This window comes from Ziziphus jujuba, chromosome 3 (genome assembly GCF_031755915.1).
Source record: "Ziziphus jujuba cultivar Dongzao chromosome 3, ASM3175591v1".
NCBI classification, from domain to species: domain Eukaryota; kingdom Viridiplantae; phylum Streptophyta; class Magnoliopsida; order Rosales; family Rhamnaceae; genus Ziziphus; species Ziziphus jujuba.
In genome coordinates, this window is record NC_083381.1 from 12,657,410 (window position 1) to 12,683,920 (window position 26,511).

Below are 26,511 nucleotides of genomic sequence, written 5' to 3' on the forward strand. Positions count from 1 at the left end.
TTTATATTATTTTTTGTCTACTTCCCTTTTAACCTTTTGTACCTACCGGTTACCATCCTCATTCGTTTTCACTGCCAGCCATTTACGACTCTTAGCTTTTTTTTTGTTAATAATTATAAATATTTTATTATTAGTTTTCTTCTTCTTTTTTTTTTATTATTATAATGTGAGGTAAGATTGTTCAACCAAATTTGAGTTTCAATTATTTTTTCATTGAATCAAACATACAAATACAATTTACGATTTTTAAATATTAGTTCAAAAGAAATAAATTGATAAATTAATATAATTTAAAAGTATAAATAAATGAATTCTAAAAAAGAAAAATAAAATTATTGACAGTATCATATTGGTTTGCAATTTCAAATGAAAAAAATGTCATATTGGTTCGGTCAATATTGCTTCATTGTTAAGATGATGATGTGGTGTTTTATCTGTTTGTCTATCTCAATAAGGACTATAGAGAGAAATTTTTTATAGTAATCCTTATATCATTGATTTAGGGTAATGAATTATTCATAATTAAATATTAACCAATTAATTCCTAAGGCTAGATTGTTTAGTTCACATCAGATATCATTATTGAGCCACATGAAACTTACAAGTAAGTTTTTCTCTTTAGGGACTCTTGGAATAGCAACAAAATATATCCCCAAAAACCTAATCTGCAGTTAAAATCATATCATAGACATTAAAAACTTATCAATTAAAATAATATATATATATATATATATATATATATAATTGATTTTCTAGGAACTATTTCAGCTTGTTATGAAGGAAATACCAATGTGAAAAATAGAATAGGGCATAAGGCTTTAAAAAATAATAAAAAATGATGTTTCAAATTGAAAATGGCCATCTCAAAAACCATGCTTTATTATTAGATTACTGATGTACCAAATAGACAAATTTGATGCTTTGTTAGTACACGTTTTAATTACTAATGCTCTAATTATAGGTAATTATTTATTTGGTAATGTGTGTGCGTGTTTAAGGTTGTTTTTAATTTCTATCTTTTAATTTATAACCTTTCAAAAATATAGTGTTTCGAAAATTTTTAGATTTTTTTATTTTTTAATAATTTATTAATGAGAAGTTTTAGTTACAATACTAAACGAACTCTATACAATTTTTTTTTATAAATTTATATTTTTATTCCTGTTTAAAATTACTATTATGGATATTTACTAATTAAACATATTTGTGCTCAGAAATATAGGATTGAACATCTTAAATATATTTAAAAGTATACAATCGAACACTTTTAGATATGAATATCTCAAATATATTTAAAAATATGTTACTAAATGTCTCAAATGCATTTGGAGAAATGCCTCCAAATGCGACTTAAACGTATTCAAAGATGAATATCTCAAATATGTTTAAAAGTATATAACTAAACATTTTAAATATGTTCAAACGTATATGACCAAATACCTTTAGTGATATTTATATTTTGGAACCCGAAACTCTAACGAATATATCTTTCTATTACTTAAAAGTGTTTTAATTGGAAAGAAAATTTTGTGAAATTTCCATAACTATCTATTTTTTCTAAAAGATTTGTGAAGAGTTTTCGTGGAGTAGTGTTTGATTTGTAAACAATTTGTGAAAAAAATATATATTTTTTTTTAGCTTAGTTAACACTCTTTTTAGTTATAAGAAATATTGTATAAAGTTATCTTATATTTTTTATATATTTAAAAGGTAGTATATAAAGAACCATAATATAGTTCTTTTAGAATTGTAAAAAGAATTTCTCTTCATTCATTTTAAAAGCTAAAATGTAATATCCCATCTCGAAAAATGCTTGAAATTTTGAAACCTTAATCGAATCTGACCAATTGGATCATTTGTAGATCCCGAGTTTGAATTTTTCTATAGTAAAGGTTTTGGTTTGACCGGTATACCATTATGTAGAGCTCATTAATATGATTTATAAACTGATGGTTTACTAAATTTCGAGTTTCAAATAAAAAGTTAAAATGCTGAAAAATTTTAAATATTAGCATTATACTAATGTCTAAACCAGTCCCATTATTTTGTTTGCTAGTAATCTAAAGTTCTATATAAATATTGAGAAGCGTGATCAACAGTGAACAAATCCCAAAATATTAATATGAGTTTTTCTCTTTAGGGATGCTTGGAATAGCAGCAAAATACATCCCCAAAACCTAATCTACAGTTAAAATCATATCATAGACATTAAAAACTTATCAATTAAAAATAATATATATATATAATTGATTTTGTAAGAACTATTTCAACTTGTTATGAAGGAAATACCAATGTTAACACTAAAAATAGAATAGGGCATTAGGCTTTAAAAAATAATAAAAAATGATGTTTCAAATTGAAAATGACCATCTCAAAAACCATGCTTTATTATTAGATTACTGATGTACCAAATAGATAAATTTGATGCTTTGTTAGTACACATTTTAATTACTAATGCTTTAATGATACGTAATTATTTATTTGGTAATATGTGTGGGTTTAACATTGTTTTTAATTTCTACTAGTTAATTTATTGGCAAACCTTTCAAAAATATAGTGTTTAGAAAATTTATAGATTTTTTATTCTTTAATAATTTATTTATCATAAGTCCTAGTTGCACTATTAAACCAACTTTATATAATTTCATTATAAATTTATATTTTTATCCCTAATTATATTTGTGTTCGGAAATATAGGATTGAACATTTAAAATGTATTCAGATATATGTTATTAAACATCTTAAATGTATTTATAAATATGCAATAAAATATTTTTATCTATGAATATTTCAAATATATTTAAAAATCTTAAATATATTTAGAAATATGCAATCAAATATTTTTATATATGAATATTTCATATATATTTAAAAGTATGATTCTAAACATCTAAAATGTATTTAAAAAAATATGACTGAATGTCTTCAAAGACGAACATCTCAAATATGTTTGGAAGTATGTGACTAAACATCATAAATATGTTCAAAAGTATACGATCGAACATCTTTAATGAAGTTTATGATTTTGAACCCAAACACTCTAACAAATGTATCTTTCCATTACTTAAAAGTGTTTTAATTGGAAAGAAAATTTTGTGAAATTTCCATAACTATCAGTTTCTTCTAAAAGAGTTATGAAAAGCTTTCATGGAGTAGTATTTGATTTACTAATAATTTGTGAAAAAAAAAAATATATATATATATATATATATATATTTTTTGGCTTAGTTCAGACTATAAATTGTGATATTTTAGATATAAGAAATATTGTATGAAGTTTTTTTTTTATTTTTTATATATTTAAAAGATAATATGTAAAGAATGATGTATAGAGTTCGTTAGAATTGTGAAAAGAACTTCTCTTCATTCATTTTAAAAGCTAAAATGTAATATCTCGTCCCAAAAAATACCTGAAATTTTGAAACTTTAATCGAATTTGATCAATTGGACCATTTGTGGATCCCAAGTTTGACTTTTTTATAGTCAAGATTTTGGTTTGACTAGTATACCATCATGTAAAGCTCATTGATATTAGTTCATAAACTGGTGGTATACTAAATTCCAATTTACGAATAAAAAGTTATGGTACTGAAAAATTTTAAATATTAGTATTATACTAGTGTCTAAACTAGTCCTATTTTTTTATTTGCTAATGATCCAAGGCTCTATATAAATATTGGGAAGCATGATCAACTCTGAACAAATCCCAGAATATCCATTTTATCCTCTTAAGCTGAGAAACCTCTCTCCTAACGCAGGATCTGAACTGGATCGATCTGAACCCATTTAATGCCCAAATAGGGTTGCCACCATTTTGCATCCTTCTGCCCACTTGCGAGCTACATGCATTGGCTAGGCTTGTAGCTCAACAACTGACAACCTCATCCCCTAAATTTCTAACCAATGCACTGCTGGACGAGCGTAGATCCAATCAGTGAAGCCAACAATGGTGGATGGAACAGGTCGTTCGAGTTTGTGGGTTTTTCGATAATTTCAAGCTAATCCATATACCTCTCCCCCCTTCTCTACCCCATTTTTGGACTCTCTAAGCATGAATTCAATCTCCGTTTATCAAAATTTCTCATGGTTTTAGAATATATCAATATCAAGTTTAGTCAAGGTTTTAAAAGAATTTTTCAACCACCAACGACATTTTTAGAGCAAGGTGAGCTTAGATTCTTGTTACCCATTTCACAGACTTTCCATCGATTATAAATTCTGGATGTCTTTTGATAATTTTTTCATTTTTGGATTAATACTGGATAAATTTGAATTTTGTTGGATGAAAATTGGTTAAATTGGACAAAATTAAAATTGGATTAGTACAATTAGATATTAATAGGATCCATAAGGAGGTTCAATTTCATAAAAATTGATCTCTTCTAGTTGAAAAGTTCCAATTTTGGATACCGGATACCGGCTTAAGGGTTTGCGATATAATTGGACAGCTCAATGTTTAATTTATGTAATTTCATAGTAGCATAAATTATTTTAAGATATTTGATACAGGCTGATAATTTTAATTTAGTTGTTGGAGCTTGAAAAGTATTTTATTATATTATAGGCAAACATCTTGAGCGTACAAGCGATTTTATGGAGCAGGAGCAAATATCGACAATACTTATGAGTAATTATATTCTCAAATAGTTTTGGGCATGCCAATATAATATATGTGGTTTGGATATTTTATATATATATATATATATATATATATATATGTATCGTTTGATTTAAATGTTTATTTTATGCATATATGAATATCTACTTTTACATATATATGTTAATATTTCTTGTGAATTTTGACAGGATTTTAAATAGTTTCAAGTTTTGTTGACTTCATAGTGAACTTTTTGATCATGATATTTAAATATCTTTATATTTAAATGAGGATTTAATCATTTTGGAAAATAATTGATTTTAAGAAAGCAAATTAGAAATTATATATTTTTAAATATGTTTAAGTTTTTATATTTTTAAATGCTTTAAAATGGTTTATGGTGATATATATTTTACTGTAATATTTTGATATGAAATGATGTTTTGGAAATTTTTAAAATATTTGAATAAATGATTGGATTTGAATATTAAGTTATACTTTATGATACAGTATTGTTTGAAAAAGTATGATTTTACAAATATTGATTTGTGAATATTGTACTATTATTTTTATTATTACGCCATATAGGAGTAGTATTTAAATAATTTCAAATTTTGATAAGTTCATAATGATTTTATTGATCATGATATTTAAATGTCTTGGTATTTGAATTGAGATTTTAATCATTTTAAAAAATAACTAATTTTAAGAAAGCGGATTGGAAATTATATATTTTTAAGTATGTTTAAGTTCTTATAATTTTAAATGCTTAAAAATAGTTTATAGTGATATATATTTCACTGTGATATTTATGTTTTTGGTACGAAATAATGTTTTGGAAATTTTTAGAATATTTACATAAATGGTTAGATTTGAATATTAAGTTATACTTTATAGTACAATATTGTTTCGAAAAATATGATCTTACAAATATTGTTTTATGAATATTGTAGTATTAGTTTTATTATAATAGTGTGATGACCTATATTATATTAATATTTTTGTTCAGTATTTTTGTATCAGCATTTTTGTTCAGCATTATATTAATATGACCTATAATACGTTAAGGGTGATGAGATTGGGTTCATCCCATAGATTTATTATTGTCACGATTCCTTTCATAAACTAAAAGTCATGATGCGGGTTTATCCCATATATTTATATTGCCACAATACCTTTAGGATGCTAAAGGTCGTGAGTTAGGTTCATCCCACAGATTTTTTTTTTTTGTATTATCTAGAAATATTCTAGGATGCCGTGCACTACTTGATAACGCTAGGTATATCGTATGATACATTATTTATATTTCTGAATACATTATTAATTTTTTTGATATTTATGATTTTACTGTACTTTTATAATTATTTTGTGAAATGTTTATATTATTTTATGTTCAATATTATATCATGATTAATCTAATTCATAATATTTTAATAGTTATTGATTTTATACTATTTGAGTATCGGTTTGATGATATTGATTTAAAATATAAGTTGCGTTTGTTAAAATGATTTTTAAATGGGGAATCTTTCAAAAGAGTGGAGAGGTAATAAAAATAAAATATTATTTTTTATAGTAAAGAATTACAAAAATAAAATATTATTTTTTATAATACCATGCCACTCATTGAGATATCTTTATCCCACATTTTATTTGTTTTTAAATTCGTTTCCTAGGTCCGTGTAGTTAGCTGGGAGATTCCCTTGTGTATCATTTGTTGTTTTTTGTTTTCCACAACAATAGGTATTTAACTTTCCTTGTTATTTTTATTTTTCTAGACTTACTCGCATTGGTTGTATTTTTAAATTTTACAAATACTCTTAAAATATTCTGATTTAAATATTAAACACGGTAGTGACCCTGTTATGTTTGTATAATTATGGTATGTAATATTAGCTATAATTGTAAACCATAGTTTTGGCTTGCATACTGGTATGGTTCTATATTTATATATTAAAGTATTATTTGATATCTCATAAAATTCCATTGGATTTTCACTGTTGATTGCTGAGTGGTTTTTTCTTAAACGGGACCATCCGCATATCCTGGGAGGGTTCTAGAAACAAATCCAATCATAAAATCTTAGAAGTAGCCAGAAATATAATTGGGATTTAAAATTAAAATTTATTATTGTATCGTTCAACTAATAATAAACTTCCTTTTACACATTTATATAATATAATAATATATAAATAAAAAATAATTATTCATATCTATTTTGGTCATTATATATAATTAAAATAATTACACCGATTTTTTACTAAATATTTAAATTTAAATTTTATAACTTTTTAACAATGTTGAAATAATAGTTTATCAAATACTAGTTAGATTGCTGAAAAAATTGATTGTTGCTTTAGCAAAACTTTTGCAAATTTTCTCATAATTTTAAGCAACTTTGAGCAAAACATATTGAAGTGATATGGTGGATAATAGACGCTCATGTCTACGAATTGAGACGAATTCCATTATAAAAAATTGCTATTCCTTTTTATTATTATTTTTGGATTTAAAATAACTTGAATGGAAATATATAATAATTATCTTCCTCTATGTAGGGTCTAATTGAACTTGGAAGTTAAGTACAATGTGAATAGAATAATATTTCATGTTTACCAAACCAATTATAGTGGAACATATAATGATGGAGCTAATTAACTTAGCATCGAATATATGACATTTACGACAAAGATTAAGCATTTGGTGACACTGGTAACATGACATACATATATAGAGATTTTGCTTTCTTTTTTTATTAAAAAAAAAAAAATCATATTTCAAAGAAACTCAAGATTTATAAATGAAGCAGGAACTCATAATCACTAATCATGGTTCTTCAATTGTTCTGTTCCTTTTTTGAACCAAGGAAACATTATGATGATATATGACATAAAATAATAGTGATTAATTTAGAGAAGTTGCATCAATTTTCTGCAACTACATAGTCAGTCAACAAAAGTTCCACAAGAAGTCCAAAAATCTAAATTATATAATGACATCAAGTTCTACCTAGTTGACGAAATACACCAATTATGTTCAAAAACATTTCAATAATTACCAGCAAAATCAACCTAACGAAAAATTTTCTATACCCTTGGGAGTATCAACTCCCAACTCATTATAACGTGGGTTCATATATAGGTCCCCTATGTGTTATGTGAGATAAGAGTTGGTGTTTCTAGAAGTACAAAAAGTTTTCAACTTAACGTTCAAATTTATTTATTTATTTATTTATTTTTTTTCCTTCCCTAAAGCCTTCGAAAAAAAGTTATCAGCCCAAATAATTCAACTTCAAATTTTATAATTCATCCAAATAAAAAGAAAAAGCTTCAAACTGTATAAAGTTAGAATTTCTATGGTCACCATATTGTGACTTTGAATTTTATATTCCAAGGTGACCATTCGGCTTTGAATTTTACGAGAATTACGGCATTGAAGTTTTCTTTCTGAAAAGTACTTGCCTCCACCTTACCTCCATGTGTGTACACTGTTACAGATTATTTTAAATTTTATAACTAATTAAAATAATTTGTATTAATTTGTGTGGCATATATATTTTATAACTATATTATTATTAATTATTATATTTTAAGATATTATATAGGTAAATAAAACTTTGACACTCTATCAAAATAAAGAAGAGAGCATTTACATTGATGTAGACGCAAGTATTTTTCAAAATTGGATCAACAACATGTGTACTATGATTATTAAATGACCAACAAAAAATATCTTCCATTTTTTTCTTTTTTCTTTTAATTTCTTAACCTCATTTTCTACGGCAAAGAAAGAATATCTTATTCTCTAAGACTATGTTTTGTAGACTAAGCGTTTGAATTAGAAGTATAGGGTAAAAATGAAATAATGTATATGGATCAAGGATTTTACTTTCAACTATTCTGTTTACAATAAAACTATGAAGAGAAAAATAAAAATATAAAAAGAAGAAGAAAATGTAATTTTTTTATATTTTCCCTAAAGCATATAAAAATTCTATTTCATTTTTTTTTCTTTAAAATTTTCTTAGTGGAATCTGCAAGGTAGAATTCATTCACTGGATCTTATATCTAATCACGTAACAAACCAAACAACTTATATCTAATCACGTAACAAACCAAACAACTGTAGGATAACTTAATATTTATGAGGCTGTTGGGTTCTAGTAAACCTTTTCATGTCCATTCAAGTGGTGGTTTGATCTTCTAGATTGAGCTAGGGTGTCGATTTGCTGAGTTACCCTATGGAAGACGATATTCTTGCTAGATCGGATGGAATTCCATAACTTCATTTGGAGGCCGACGAGGAAAATTAATTTCACAACGCTGTTTAGTTGGGAAAGTCATCTCTGATAGGAGTATTAGCAAGAATAAGGTTCAGATTATCATTAGGCGGGGTTTGGTTTACTTAGGATACTCTATAGCAGAATGTCTTTTTGTTCTCTTTCAAATCAGTTGTTGACAGAAATAGGATTTGGAAAAGAAGGTCGTGGTCTATTGATGGCTCTCATTTGCTTTTAGCTCCTTAACCTTCTGGGTCTAGATTCATAGGCTACCCTTACAGTATATGACCAAAGTTAATGCCTTGAAAATTGGAAGCCTCTTCAAAGAAGTCTTGCATTGTGAATCCTCTACCTGTACGAACATCATGGGAACTAAATATATAAATATTCAGGTGGAACTTGAGATCAAGAAGCCTATCCCTGTTGGATTTCTCCAAAAAATTGGAACAGGAGGTATCTAGATCTAGTTCGCCCACGAGATGCTGGTGGAGTTTTGTTATAATTGCAAAACTATTGGTCATGGTATAAAATCATGTAAACAACCATTGTTGCACAACCAAATCACAAATGGAGATCTTTATGGTCCTTGGTTAAGGGGGAAAGTAGATGTCTATACAGTGGTATCTGAGGGAAACTACCTGAGAATAGTGGAAATCCCAAGAGGAGAAATCTTTGACACCTTCTCAGATGACATTAACACAGATGCTAGGGACGGGGAAGACGAAGTTGTCGCCAGAGATCATGAAGCAGAGAATGAGTCTGAGATGTTACACGATAGTGAGTTGACTTAGAGCCTAGTTGAAGTTGCTATGAAGCCTAAGCAGACTTCGTACGCTAAGCCAATCGCAATTAGACACGTTGTTGAGGATGGTGAAATGACAGATGATCCCCCACTACTCACTAACACAGGCTCAGTAAACAGAGGTTTTGAATTTCAAAATCCCGCTATGTCTGAGTTAGGCTATAAGCTATGATTGCGGGCCAAACGGAAAGAAGAGTCATCCAGAAGGCCTCAATAAATCAAAACAAGCTCGGGCCTTAAACGAAAGGAACACTAGATTGGGTCTAAAGTGATGGTCAAGTACCCAAAAAATAATTTGGGCATTTCAATAAGAGAAACAGTAAAAAAACCCAGTCAAGGAGGACAAAACCCAAGACTTAAAGTTAAAGCACAAAGGGAAGAAGCATGGCTTTCAGGAGATACCAAATCCTCAATCTCCAAGTTTACCTCTGGTTTCCTCGAGGGTAAAATTGAAGGAACTGGCAAGAAAGAGGCTTAATGAGGTTTGTCCGGTTGGTATTTTGGCTGAGAAGGCGGGCCTTATCATGCCCGTACCTTATCAATGAAGCTAATGTCTTGGAATTGCCGGAGGCTGGGAAAACTCTCGGCAGTGTGCCTTATAGGGCCTGATGAGAATATCTTCCTTTTCGGGTCTCCTTCTCATAGAGACCAAGGTGAACTTGAGAAGAATGGATAGTGTTGCAAAATCTTTAAGGTTTGATAATATGCATACTGTTGAAAGTTATCATGGTCATGGGGGTCTAGCACTCTTCTAGAAGGATGAGTGTTGTTGGGACATTGTTTTTAGTTCAAGCTGGACGATAGGAGTTAGAGTTTCGGCCTAGAAGGGGAAAAGCTAGAATCTATGTTATTGCTATAGCCCTGCCGAGCGGGTGTTAAGGAAGGACTTCTGGAACATATTGAGTTCTTGTGTCTTAAATGGCCTAAAAGCCTATGTCTGTATTAGGGATTTTAATGATGTGGTGAATCAGAGTGAAAAGTTGGGAGGGAGAAGAGTATCTGCAATCCAATTTCTTCTTTAAAAACTTCATGTGTGATTTGGGAGCCTTTAATTTAGGATTCGTTAGAAACCCTTATACTTCGTGTAATAGGAGGGGGGCATGGGAACATTAGAGAAAGACTAGATAGGATCTTAGTTAACCCTAAATGGCGAATCCTTTCTTGTTAGACCGATGTTATGCATATCTCAACAACTAGATCGGATCACACCTTCATCCTACTTAGCTCCACCATGGACCATGAGAAAGCACCGAGACTATTTATATTTATGGAAGCTTGGACCCATGATCCATCATGTGAACTGGTAATTAATGAGGCGTGGTCATAGGTTCAAAGAAGTAGCAGAAGAACATCTTTGATTGCTAAGCCGCAATGCAATGTGAAGACCTTGAGGATTTGGAACAGAGAAGTTTTTGGAATCTATCAATCTAAAATCAAGTTTTATGAAGAGCAGATTGCACATATTCAAAGTTTGGAACCTTCTATGATTAATATAGAGCAAAATACTAGACTTCAAAGGGCGTTTGATGAGTGGCAATACAGGTTTAAGCATATGTGGAGATAAAAATCTAGAAAATTGTGGCTGTAGGCAGGAGACAGGAACTCCAAATTTTTCCATGCCTCCACACTGGCCAATAGTATAAGATCATTCATTGCAGCCCATAAAAATGATACTAGAGATTGGTTGGTCAATAGAGAGGCAATAGGGAGCTATCTAGTTGATAAGTTTTCTTACTTGTACAAAGAGGAGGGAGTGATGCTATGTCCACAGTTGAATGAATTCATAAAGCTGGCAGTGTCTAGAGTTGAGAATGAAGCCATTATTCCTATTCCTTCTAAAGTGGAAATCTAGGAAGTGATCAAAAAGATGTGTCCGACAAAAGCATTTGGGCCATATGGAATGCTGGCTTTGTTTTTTCAATAGTATTGGAACATTGTTGAGAGTGATGTTGTGAGAACTATTTAGAATGTTTTCACCTTTGGTTTAATCTCGACTGCCTTTAACGAAACTTTTTTTGTGTTGATCCCCAAGTTTATTCAAGCTTATTAGTTCAATCACTTTTGACCGATAAGCTTGTCCAACACGGTTTAAAAAGTAATATCCAAAATCTTGGTTCAGCGCATCAGGCCCTTGTTGCCAAAACTAGTATCACTTAATCAGGCTGCCTTCATTCCAAGGAGATGGATTAGGGAGAATTCGATTCTTATTAACGAAATACTCCATACTATGAAGAAGAAAAAAGGTTCCAATGGTTTGGTAGGAATTAAAATTGACTTGCATAAGACCTATGATCGTGTAGATTGGGAATGCTTAATGAAGTTCTTATTAGGTATGGTTTCTCTGCCAGAGTAGTAGGCTTGCTAAGTCAATATTATTCGATTGATAACATGTTGGTTTTGCTTAATGGAAATATATGTGGAAATGTGGAAATGGAAAAAGGCATTCGATAAAGAATCCAATTTCGCCATATCTTTTTATCCTGTTCTTATAATTACTATCTAAAATGTTTCACATTTTGGAAATGGAAGGGAAATTACATGGGATTAAGATAAGAAGGACCTGCCCACCTATATCACACCTTTTCTTTGCAGATGATATCATGGTGTTTTGTAGAGTTAACAGGGAAGAAGTCAGAGAGGTGGGGAAGTGCTTGCAGCAATTTTGCAAATGATCTAGTCAACTGGTTAACAATTCAAAATCAGGATGCTTCTTTTCAAAGAATGTGTCTGGAAAGACCAAAGCAGGTATTAAAAATATTCTTAATATGAAGGAGCTATTTAGGATGCCAAGTATCTAGGTAATCCCTTCTTTCACGGGAAAAATAAGATAAAAGAATATGAGGAGCTCTAGGAACGAATGGAATCTAGATTCAAAGGATGGAAGGCTAATCTTCTATCTTAAGCAGGTAGATATGTGCTAGTTAAATCAGTGGTTACCTCAATTCCTTTTTATGCTATGTCTTCCTACAAATTTTCCAAGAAATGGTGCAGGAATATTGATAAATTTTTGGCCAACAGATTTTTACGGAAAGGGCGAGAAGATCAAAGAAGAGCATTCATTCCAATCTCATGGAAGTGAGTCTGCAGACCAAAACTCGTTGGTGGGCTGGGAATTTGGAAGTTAGAATATGTTAACAGTATGTTACATTGTAAGTTAGATTGGTCACTAGAACACAATTTCGATCTGCTGTCGGTAAGAGCACTTAAGGCTAAATATTTTCCTTCATTAACCTTTATGACTTGTGAATGGAAAAAATTGACTCTTGGTTTTGGAAAGGACTGTTAGGTATAAGAATAACTTTGGCGAAGGGGCTTTGTTATAGAGTTGGAAGAAGAAAGACTATCAACTTTTGGGAGGACCCCTAGATCCCAAAGAAGCCCAATTTTCATCCAATCCCAAACCAAAATTTAGATAGTATCTAGTATCACATGGTGGATTCATTGTTACTACCGAATGGTGAATGGAATATTTCTCTCTTGGAATAGCTTTTTGATAAGGACTCTATCAGCAACGTTTCTAAGATATTTTGAACAAATGATCTTATCGAGGACAAACTAATTTGGATTGATAATTTTAACGGTAAATTCAGCGTAAGTCTATGTATAGGTTTCTAAACCTAACTAGCCTTGAGGACATGAAATGGTGGCATTTCATTTGGACTAGCAACATACATGACAGGCTGAAGTTTTTCATTTGGAGATTTTCAATTCGTAGTCTCCCTGTTAATACAGCTATGATCCGGCAGAATTGGGATGTGGAAGACCCCAATTGCCCTTTATGGTTGTGATTAAATTGAAGATGAAATTTCTCTTTTTTCGGTATAGTGTGGTAGAGCCCTTTGGTTGGCATCACCTTGGAGCATTAGATGGAATGATGAGCAATTAGTTAGCCTGGAGTCTTACTTTGATCGATTATCAAACCCAGCGGGTAGGCTTCCAATTCATCCAATGATGAAAGTAAGTTTTTCCTCTTTGTGGCCTTGATTTTAAATACAACTTGGGAAGTAGGGAATAAAATCCTCCTTGATGGGGAAAGGTGCAATCTCCAGGATCAAGTAAAGGTCCTATATGACAAATTTAATGAGTTTTTGGCTTTCTCGATAACCCCAAACAACTCCTTTAGATAGGAGCAGATGATTACTGCCTCTTGGTGCAACTCCCTTGTTGGAACTCTCAAAATTAACACCGATGCATGTTTAGGAAAAGGGGATGTGGGGATTGGAGTTGTAATCAAGAATCACAATGGCATAGTGCTGGAAATCCAAGCTCTTTGGGAAAGAATTGATATACCAGAGGCATTTGAAGCGGCTGCAACCCTCAAGATTATTACCTAGCGATAGAAGAAGGATATAAAAATCTATGTTGCGAAAGTGATGCCAAAATAGTTATTCTCAATCTGAAGGATCCGAAAGGTGCTCCATGCCATTGGTCGGTAGCAGGGTTTATTAAGAGAATCTTGGATCTATGCCCCCTTTTTGAATTCATCTCTTTTCGTTGGACACCGAGACAAAACAATGGGTTGGCTTATCTGGTTTCTCGTTGGAACTTTGTTAATGAGAAGCTAGCTTTTGTCTCTCCTTTCACCATATTCGATAATTTTCTATCTATCATGAACTAGGAAAGTGGTATGTTTACCACTCCCTAATTCATTAGCAACATGCTAATTTGTATGTTTGCTCCTTTTGGTTTCTATAACACCCCTTTTCTAGCCCAAAAAAAAAAAAAAAAACTAACTGTAGAATAACTTCTTGTATGTATTTCGTTATATTCTTGGTCATGTATCTAATCAAACCAAACAACTTGATTGACAAAGTTAATCCCTAGTTTCAATTTTGACAAAACTTCAATAAGTCATTAATTAAGAAAAATAAAAATAAAGCCATTAGACTTTATGTATTAATATGGATTGCAAATCAACAATAATCTCCAACGATATTCATAATAATAATAATAATAATAATAATCTCCAACAACACTCTAAATAGCCTAGTAACTATGTTTTTTGGAATAATAGTTATGAATTTGAATCTCATAATTTCAATATAAATTAAAAAAAAAAATCTCCAATAGTATGTATGGCCCTGTAATTATTATTATTTTTTTTTGTATCTAACAATTTGTGGGTTTGAAATTAAACAATATATATATATATATATATATATATATATTTAAAAGTTAATATTTATGGATTTTTTTAAAATTAAATCTTTTCCAAACATAATAAAGTACATGAAACTTTTCCTATATATATGTGTGTATATATATATATATATATATATGCAAAAGCAATTTGTTTGTATGTGGAAACTTTCCTTTCTCTCTCTCTCTCTCTATATATATATATATATATGCAAAAACAATTTGTTGGTATGTGGAAATTCTATATAAAAAAAAAAAATATATATATATATATATATATAGAAGAATAATTTGTTAACCACAAATTCTATATGGAATAATTTGTTGGAACACGGAAGCTCCCGCTTTCTCTTGGAGTCCGATCTCACGTGAATTGATGCATGTTTTGAAATAGAAAGTCCAATTTGATTAGAATAGTTTGTTCTTTAACACACTTTATGTTAGCCACACGTAACAAAGTGAGAAAATAAAAATAAAAAATAAATAAATATTTCGAAGCAAAGTTTTCAATCCATAACCAAACCCTAAATCAAATGAGAAAATTGAAAATGTGGGTTTTGGTTTCTGAAGGAAAATAGATAAAGATCTAGGCCCTATCATCAGCTATGTCACTATAGAGTATGAATTTTTGGCTAAGTGTACAGTTTATGAACTTCTATCATTAAATGCGTACACATACATATTCTCCAAGTTCAACCAGTTTTTATGCTCAACATTTTTGCCTCTTCTTTATGAGAAAGCATCTCTTCTTCATCATCTTCTTAGTTACCACAAAATAAATAAATAATTAATTAATTGTAGTAAAAATAAAAAATAAAAAACCTTTCTTTTTTTTTTTCCTTTTTTTTTTTTGTTGTTTGTTTTTTTTGTTTTTGGCTACAACTTAAAAGAGAGCAACTATTTTCTCAAACATTGATGAGGGTTATAAATACATCTACTTAATCGGCAGAATTAAGTACTATAAACTAAATATATGTAAATTGCCAATCATTCCATTTGTAAGGCCACATTAATGCCTTTCCAATTTTTTTTTTCTTAAAAGAAACCAAAAAAAAAAAAAAAAATAGCAGTAGGAAAGCTAATTTTAAAAGAAAGAAAAAAAGGAAGATGACTTTTTTAAGGAAGGATACCGCTGCAGACACTGGTTACCAAATAATTTATCAACTTTTATATGACAGCTAATGGATTATTATTTGATTGGTTAGAAAGAAAATATAAACTAAATATGAATAAATGAATTTTTAATAAATAAATGAAACTCAATTCTACTTTTGAAAGGGAAAATCAAATTCAAATCAATAAAATAATATTTTATAAAAAATTATAAAATAATGCAACATCAATTTTCATTCATTCAAAAAACAAAAAAAAAAATTAGTTTGTGAACTTCTTGCTGCCTATAGTATTATTGTTCTATGAGTTAATGCAGTTAAACCTGATTATAATGATGCAAAAAAAAAAAAAATTTATTATTATTTACAAATTTGTTTTAATTACGATGTTTATTCTAAATTTATAAGAATCGAATTGTTAAAACTTTGAATTTATGAAACAAAGTATCAAATTGAATAAAGTACAAAGAGTTCAAATAAATAAAAAAAGAAAAAGAAAGAAAAACGAAATCAAACTCAAAAAGAGAAAATAGATATATATTTTTCTTGTCCAATAAATATACATTTTTCTTGTCCTTTAAAGCAATATTCTTATAATTGAATTATTACTTCTCTTTAAAGGCCAGTGGGAGATGGCTTTTATTCATTTTTTTTTATACTTTTTTTTTAATACTCACCTTCGTATATAAATTCAACTTTTTTGGAATTCTTTTTTCATATTCTTATATGTATTTTTTTTTAATTTTTTAGTAAAATATCATTAGTTATGATATCAAGTCAAATTGCCACTTTTTTTTAAAAGTTTAAGTTTATAAAATGTAGATTTTCATTTTTTTTTAATATTTTTCTTTAATACTTATGAAATAAATAGTATATTCAAAAATATTTTAATATAAAGAATGAAATTTTAAAAGGTTCTCTAAATTAATTTTTATTTATGCTTTTTTTATTTTTTCTCTATAAATATTTATTACTTTACTTATAACTCATCTTTTTATTTTATATTATTTATTTTTAAAATATTATATTAATGGTATAGAAATATGTATTACGTTAAATTACTTTTTATAGTAGGAGAGAAAAACTAATTCTTTTCTTGAAATTATTTATTACTTTACTTATAACTCGTCTTTCATTTTATATAAATTATTTTTAAAATATTATATTAATGGTATAGAAATATGTAATACGTTAAATTACTTTTTTATATTGGGATAGGAAAACTAATTCTTTTCTTGAAATTCTTTTTTAAGAGATTGTTTTTTTAACCTAAAAAAAATATGATACATGTGAAAGAATCCTTTAAAGGAGAAGAACTTCAGTGAAACAGTCCCATGAGACGTCCCACTCACTCCTATAACATGTCCCATTCACAGTTACTTATGAGACCTACCATGAGGGACCTACTTGGGAATGGGACACCGAGCCCCCTTGAGGATGCTCCAATATGAAATGTTAATTGAACACTGTGCTTAGTAGTTGTTATATTTCAAATGTAAACGATGAGCATGCATCATTAGTGGCTGTCTTATAAAATATATAAAATAAAATAAAAATAAAAATAAAAATAAAAATTTACACACTACAATTATTGTTCAAACTTCCATTTTGGGGGTTACATTTGAAGCACCAAAAGTGAATTTTCAATTCTAATCCCTAGCTTTGGTTCCACACAAGTAATCATAAACATTAAGACATGTAGTTTAATTTCTCAAACAAACACAGCTTCTAAACAAAACTGTCCTTTGAAGCAAAAAGTAATAGTTAAAAAATAAGGTGCATAATTAAAAGGTAAAGACTTAGACTAATCTGCACTGATATCAAAGGTATTGCAGCCTATGATTGGCCTATATAGAACTTTCTTTTGATAAAAGATTGGCCTATATAAAACTTGGACATGATTCAGTCCACAAAAAAGAAATTTTCATCCTCCACCTTGAATTAGATTTGATGTTCTAAATGCAGTTTAAATTCCACTGTGGTGGTCAAAAATGAGGGATTCCCCTTGCTCACTTTATGGTCGAATCACAAAATTCTTCAACTTTGTCAAAGTGTTCAGACCCAACATTGCATGTTTTACAGTGAAATTGTACTTGAGTAGCTGACTCAATGTGGGGGTAATAACCACATGACTTTGCTCTGGTTTTTGTGAGCCAAAAATCTTTCAAAAATTGAGTGACTAAGACCCAAGTTTGGAATCATGCATCTTGAAGTGACACTAACCAAATTACACATTTCAGTAATTTAAGGGGGGAAAAATGGATTCAAATGCACAAAAACAATATTCCTTCGGAACTACCATAATGGTCATCACCATTGTTGTTAATCCAAGGTCCTCAAGTCCGATGCTAAAAGAAATCATTTTTTTTTCCAATTTAATATATGTGAAAAAATATCATGTTAACAATAATAAAATACATGGGGACGGAAATCTCCATCCTCAGTTTTTATACAAACATTACTAAAATAGCCCCTACCATTACAAAAATGAAAAACAAAAACAAAAGAAAAAGATATACACAGAAAAACCAGAAGTTTACCATTTCTCTTAAAAATCCCCTCAAACACTTCCATGACGGAAAATCATCACAAGATCTCAAACTAAATAAACTATAATATGATATTCAACCACAATCCATGTCGGCTAATTTGTAACTGCTGGTAAATACATATTAATGGACATAATTTGAATATCCCTTATATGCATTAGTAAAGATTCAAACTCTTTCCATCAAGCCACGCATTTAGAATTACAATTCATTTGACATTAAAAGAAAAAACAAAAAAATCTTTTTTTATTTTTTTATTTTTTTTAATCTCTTTTGTACATTTCCTCTTCAACCATTTAGTCTCTTTACCTCAAACCGACAGTGGATTTAGTATACTTCTGAAACAGACGAGAAAGTGAGGCCTTTTCCCTCCAAACAAAGACCTAACCTTTCTCAGAAAGTGTCCAAAAGGATTCAAAAACCAAGTAAAAATGATTATTATAGAAACAACATTCAATATTCCACTGGAATGGCCTTGGCATGGCAGAAGGATACGCCAGAGTTGTCTTAGCTAACAAGGCACATGAACCAAATCTCTGATAATAAAAACAGGGCAAAAACACTGGCACACCACCCCAAATTGTGCTCATGCAAAAAACCACACGGAAAGCTACTGGGACCCTATTGACCCCATTTTTCACACAACACCCACCTAAACCCCTCCAGATCTCAAGAGAGAGAAAATAAAAGACTGTACACAAAGAACCATTAATACTTTTAGCAGAGCAAAAGCACAAAGCCTAGTAAAAGACAAAACATATGAGATTAATCATTAAAACAGCAAAAAAGAAAAACAATAAAAAAAAAAGCTAAAAAACCGTAAGAAAAGAAGGGAAGCTTTTATGGTCAAAAGGGTCATAATCCGAGAAGATCAAACACAATCACTGCTTGTGCTACTGCTGCAGCTGCAGCTGCTGTTGTTGTTCTTGGTGCTTGCAAGAAGACCACCATCGCTGTTGTTGTCTCCATTGATTTGCGTGTGCTTTTTGGAGGAACCTTTGGAAAGTATAACTGGGTATTTAATAGCATTAAGCTCTAGCTTCCGAAGGGCAGCTTTACCAAGATCAATCCCACAAATGTCAGAGAGCCTAACAAGGTAGAGCAAGACGTCTGAAAGTTCTTCCCCCACATGTTGCTTCTCTTCATCCTTCCATTCAGGCAATCCTCTTGGAACCTCACCTTTCCACTGAAATATCTCTGAGAGCTCTCCTACTTCACCCACCTGATACATATAATAAACACGTATAGAGACACTTCAAAACAGTAAAAAGAGCAAAAATAAAAATAAAATAACCCATTATTATACCTTTCTGAGGCATGAAATCAAGGTGGAGTCTTTACTTGTATACATCATGAATATGATATCAGGACTAAAGAGTACATTCTTTCTCATTTGTACTACAAAATTCTTAATGCATAAAAATATGCCATTTAAAAGTCTTAGTTTCAATTCAGACCCACAAAAAAAAATATATATAAAATTTTCTCCTGAAGGAGTTTTTGAACAATTTTATCACATTATGCATATGAAGTAACAGTAGGAAAAAAAAAAAAAAAAAAAAAGAAGCATCAAAGCAGCCAATAGCTTTCTTTCGTATATGCTATGTATGATTTTATGTACTTGCTACAGTAATTTGAGCTTTATGTCTTCGTACCCAAAGAAAATACCATTCTATTCCTTGCATTACCATAGAAAGTGGCAGCATCTCCTAACAAAACCATTGTAGAGCCAAAACCCAGAAATGGGTATGCATGCATATATCCCATACACAAATCTTCCAATAGGAACCCACTATTTCACACAAAACTTGATCATGGGTATGCAAGAAAGACAAAGATAAAGAGTGTGTGCGCGTGTGTGGGAAAGACAAACAAGTGGCAAGAATATTCTTTGTCGCCTTTTCTAGAGCTCCAAAACAAGAGCAAATGGGTTCCAGGAAAATCAAATTTTTGTACATGGTTTTTAGCAAAATATCATAAATCAAAAAGTGAAGTAAATGGTGAGAGTGAGAACAGGGCTAGATGCTCGAAAACAGGTGCTTGATCTTGTACTTTGGAAACCAAACCAAACAAAACACAATCTCCTAATGAAACAAGCAAAACAATAATCAAGTATAAATGGACGAACATACATACATGTACAAACATAAACCTACATATACATACAAACATAGACCCAATGCAAGTTCTTACATGTAAAGCTTAAAATTTCAAAACATGAACATTTAAAAAGATCATTCTTTTCCCCCCTTTCTTTCTTTATTTTGCTTTAGGGGGATTAAAGGGTATTTATTTACCAGAGCCAAAAGTAGATTTCTAGGGCTATGAAACTGATCCCAGTCTCTTTCCCTTGCAAAGTCAGCCATTTTCTTCTTCAGCTCCTCTAGGGTTACTCCTCCCTGAGTCATTTTTTGAATCCCTTTGTTTTGTTTATTTTGTTTTGTTTTGATTTGTTTTTTTTTTTTTTTGTTGTGTTTTTTTGTTTTTTTTTTTTTTTACACAAACAAAGACCTTAGATAAGAATCAAGCTTCCTCTCTTCAGTCTATGTATAATCCGTTTTTGGCTTGGCTACCGGCTATTGCCGGTTAGTTTGGTGTCGTACCGCCACGTGCCCATTGTCAACTTTTTAATGGGCCTTGGGATTTTGGAGGGTCCACTTGTTCTCTTGGGAAATATCCGAAGATGGCCTTTTTTATAAAAAGAAATTTAAAATTTGAGAGAAAAATCCACTCGGACTTGGTGGGTTATCTTCCTGTGTGGCCGTTCTCATGGTATCAGTGGGGTCAAAGTTGACATTTTAGTGGAAATGTTGACTGGACTGTTTGATTTTTGATAACTCACAAAGTTTGATTTGCCATGTAAGGATGGAGGCCTTATAATTTATAGCAAACTATTTTAAGGGTACATTTCCTCGAATAATTTGTATTTTGAGGATTAATATAATATCAATGTGCATTATGAAAAAAAAAAAAATGAATATGTTACCATTCAATGATACCAGAAATATCAACTTATAATTAGTTTTAGATCATCATGACAATTATTAATAAATTTTTAAATTCTTTTAAAAGATTAATACTATAAAAGTTTTCTTTTTTCCCTTATATATATACATGAAAAAGGTCCGGCCTATTGAATTCTTATTTAATAAATAAAATACAATCCACTTATCCAATTTAATGTTCATCCAAGGATGAATTTTACTTGTTAAAGTAAAATGAATTTTATTTGAAATTGATTATATATATACATATATATAGACGAAGGATTCCAAATTGGAAAATCTTGAAAGGTGTTTTGTTATTTATCACCAATAATGATCATTGCCAATAAAATTTATATTAATTGGTAAATATTAATTTGTTGCATTTTATTATATTATTATTTTTAAATTAAAAATCTAATATAGAAAATTGAATTTTGAATGATTAGCTGTTAAATTGTGTTGTCTAATATGTTGATGATGGATGATAAATAATATTTTTATTTTAAAGGGATTGGTAGAACCAATGTATATAAAAACCGGGAATTTATTATTGAGCTTTCGTTTAGACTATATATGCAGAATCTTACTCCTACAGTTTGGACTTCAGGAGAATGATCTACTTTTAAGGACACTTTGAAAGCCCATTACATCTCATAAAATTCAGTCGCAAGTCTGAAACTCATAAATGGTGTCCCAAGAGACAAAGATAATGAGAAAGTTGGGATGAAAAATACACACACAAAAAGATCATAAAATTAAAATGTTTAGTAGATGATTATCAATAATATTTGCATATCAAACAGAATTTTACAAATTTCATGTCTTCAGTGATAAAGGAGATAGAAATGGAATACTCCAAGTTTGGAGTAACAAAATTTGTATGTAAAATGTCTATGCAGGCTTTAAAACTTGGGTTGACATAAAACCTTTTACAATAAGCATAAAAAATGGGGTTATAATTCCAAAAAATAATTTTGACATTCGCCCTAAGGATTAAAGTTTTATTATTGCCCCAAAAAAATAAAATAAAATAAAACAAATAAAACAAATAAAAACAAAAACAAAAAAAGGATCAAAATTTTATATTAATTGCTTTTAGTTTGAAGTTGACATTTAACCTAAGGGAATAAGAATCAAAAGAGGGGTTATATACTTGGATTGTGTCTGGAATAAATCATTATTACAGGATAAAAGAAAGGAAGTCGAAGGAAAATTTATTTTTTATATAATGAAAAATGAAGTTGGCAGTAGTAGGCCTCTCACACCCACCCTTTAAAGTTGTGGTTTTTGGTTAGAAAATATCGTAATCTTGGTAAAACAAAATAAAAATAAAAAGATAAGATAAAATAAAATAAAATGTATTTATTTATTTATTTATTCTACACATGAAATACATTGGGAAGAGTTGCATTTTGGCTAAAGGCTAAAATGGGAGATCAAAGGAGAAAAAAGAAAACCTCTATATGCAAAACTTTGAATCAAAATATGTTATTCTTCATTTTTAGATGAACCTTGCATTATAAGTTTATATAGCAAATTTTAATTTGAATATTTAATTATAATATTTTTTATTTTAAAAATTTAAAAATAAACAACTATTTAAATTGCTATTTGATATATAAATTTTATTGGTGATTGTTTAGTAATTATAATAAATATCATGTTTTTTCTTCTAAACTATAGACCCTAAAATCTTTTTTTGTTGAAGGAAATTTATTTTATTGATAAAGCAAAAACTCATGGCTTTCACATTTATTTTATATGTATATATATATAAAACATCTCACATGGGTTTTTGAATAAAAGGGAATCCTTCCCACTTTAATTAAAACATGTCTGCTGTGTTTTCCGGGAAAATAGAGGAAACATTAATTAACTTCTTACCAACAAATAAGATTTTTTCTTTCTTGACAATGATTGCACATTATATAGAAGATTTTATCCAAACTTTGTGGAACCCATGACCTCAAGAAAATTTCTTCCTAACATACAGGATTAAGTAAAGCTTAATAAAATGCTTCATTGGGCAAGACATTTACAGGGTTAAAACATGTCTATAACATAATAAAAACACAATTATTTGGTTTCAGGACTGAAAGATGATATTGCGGAAAAAAAAAAAAAAAAAACAAAGGAGACTGACAAATAAGGATCATTTCATAACCCTAAATTCGAAGTTTCACGTGCAGAAGAGGCTTTTCATGGAAAAAACGCAGGTATTTTTGGGCTCGAATGGTTTTGGGCCATGCATAATACAAATAGGTTTATATTTTATTTTATTTTTATGGTTGGGGTGGGGAGAGTTAGGGGGTGTGTGTGCGTGTGAATTATGGATAATACAATGATGCGTGTATAATTTGGTTTCAATAATATTAGAATTACCATAATATTCATCAAGTTTATTTACAGTGAATATTATAATAATATATTTAATTAATTTATTTAATGTTCATTTATTCATATTTATATTATATAAATATATCAAACAATTCCTCAACACATATTATTTAATAAATAAAACAACACTACTGATTTGGTTTTAAATGAAATATTTACTACTCAAATGTCCAATCCAATTACTGTATAGAAATTCACAAACTCTGGATGAGCCAATTCCTCTCTCTTTATATATACATAATAAAGCAAGAGTTGATCTTTTTTTTTATAAGGAATCCATCATCCATAAATATGCGACAATGCTTAATAGTTAGATGGATTGATAATTATTATTTAAATTTGAATCTAAAGATCCATATGATATGACAACTCTTTAATATTTGTCAAATAACTATCATTTATTTAATAAGGTCAGCAAATCTTTCTTTAATAATTATTGTATAAAGTAATATCTTAGAAGTCTTTACGCAAAAGTTAGGTCATATCTACTTCCCACCTTGACTTGTAATCAGATTTGCATATCTTTTGAAGTTGTATATGTCGGACTTTACATTGCATTAGAATTTTGACCACTAAAGATTATATTGTGACTTTTATTATATATATTTGAAATATCTAATTTGGTTTTTCATTAACGTCAATATACGGCATTATTTCCTAGTTCCTATTGACTTCATTGGTATTGGTAAGATCATTCTTATTTTTGCTATGCCCCTAGGCATCCCCTTCCCTTAGACTCGAACCCAGCTTCCACTGGCCGGGTTGTGGTGTGCTAACCACTGAGCTCCTACACGAGTCTTGGTAAGATCATTCTTGTTATTGATAAGAGCTATCATATTGCATATATATATATATATATATATATAATAGTAATTAATGTCTAGCTCGGTATAAATATTGTATGATAGATATTCACCTATTTGCATTTTGAAACACCAATTAATTTTGAGAGATTATAGTTGTATTACAAATGGACTTTATGTAGCTCTATTTTAAATTCATATTTTTATTCCCATTCAAAATTATTATTAAATTCATACTTTAAATTCATATTTCTCTACCTAACTCATATGCATCATAAATTAGGGTTTCATACAAAATAATTATACAAATCATAAAAGCTCAAAAACAGGGAAGAGTAAGATGTATTTATTTTTCTTTTTTATTTGCAATGATTTATTTTGTTTTTTAATTTTTATTTTTATGGATTTTTTATCAATGATATCTTACTAGAACAAATTTCTTATTTTGGATCGTGTTCTATTAAACTTCATCATTTATCTTCTAGTTTAAAACTTAACAATTTGTAATTGTTCAAAAGTATAAACCATTTGAAAGTAATCTTGCTCTAAATTTTATAATAGAATAGAATAAAAATAAATTCTTAAAAAAAACATTTAAAAGTATAGTACTACACAAATTTAAATATGTTCGAAAGTATATAATAAAACAATTCAAAAATATTTAGAATCTCATAAATTGAATAATTTGGTGGAGTTTTTATGACAATTAGTTCCGTCCAAAAGTATTTTAATCAGAAAGAAATTCCATGGAGTCTCATCACTATCAATTTGACCTAGAATTCTTATGATTTGTTGCCCAAATGCGACTATCAATTTCCATAGAATAGTGTTTAAGTTGTGAAGGATTTATTAAAAAAGTGTGTTTTGTAGTTGGTTGGGAAGTTTATGGGATATAGAGTATTTTGAATATTAACACATTATATAAAATAATTTTATATTTCTATTTATTTAAATGGAGTGTGTAAAAAATGGGAGTGTGTAGAGTTATTTAACAAATGTGAAAACAACTTTATAGTAATTTTTTCTTATAATTTCCAACGCATGTACAAGTAAATCAAAATTATAATTTTAATGATAATTTTATATATGTATATAATATAGTATTTTTTTTTATTAGATCGAATTGATAATTTTAAATAGGATTTATCACGTCAACTATTTGAAATTGCTTTTAAAAAATAGGTTCCTTACAATTAAACAAATTCAAAATCTATAATTATATTTTTTAGTTTAAAATTATAAGATCGACTAATTTTATATATACATATATATATATATAACAGTTATATAAGTAGTATAGGATGCACATATGATTATATATTTCAGTGATATTTGTACCAAAGAAATTCAATCTATTTGAGATATTTTGTTTTTGGAATTTGGATCAGTCAAAGAATTGTCCTCTCCCTACCACTCATTGGTTGATAGGCCCTCAAAATTATCAAAAACAAAGCAAGCCCCTTGTGGAAGCACATGTCTTTTGATTAGTGGAAAAGTGAGACCCACATGAAGCACAGTAGGTCTCCCCAGAATCAAGGCATGAAAATGGAGCCATTAGAAACATTGCCCCGCAATGACCTCTCTGCAGTCTCTATCCATCACTAGGCCAACATCTCTTTGTTCACACTTATTTTCCTTCTTCAAGTGGGTGGTCTTGGTTAATTTGCCTTTCAGTTTTCTTGTGGTTGGGGTTATTAATCTCATATGTACTACCCTTTTTATTTTCCTCTGCTTTATGTAAGGTTAAGCCAACCGTATGATTTTCATGATGATTAGCACAAATAGAAAAAGAAAATATATATAAAAAAAAAAGAAAAAGAAAAAGAAAAAAGACAGTGAAGTAACC

At 29.3% G+C, this 26,511-nt stretch overlaps 1 protein-coding gene across 1 annotated transcript; it reads right to left on the reverse strand.

Moving 5' to 3' along the window:
* Positions 1–18,891: 18,891 nt before the first annotated feature.
* Positions 18,892–20,981, reverse strand: LOC107422197 (uncharacterized). Its single transcript, XM_048477067.2, has 2 exons — positions 20,776–20,981; positions 18,892–19,700 (listed from the first exon to the last, which is right to left on the reverse strand). Exons 1-2 carry the CDS (start codon positions 20,884–20,886, stop codon positions 19,350–19,352), a joined length of 462 nt encoding a protein of 153 aa, XP_048333024.1. The 5' UTR covers positions 20,887–20,981; the 3' UTR covers positions 18,892–19,349.
* Between the last annotated feature and the right edge of the window lie 5,530 nt (positions 20,982–26,511).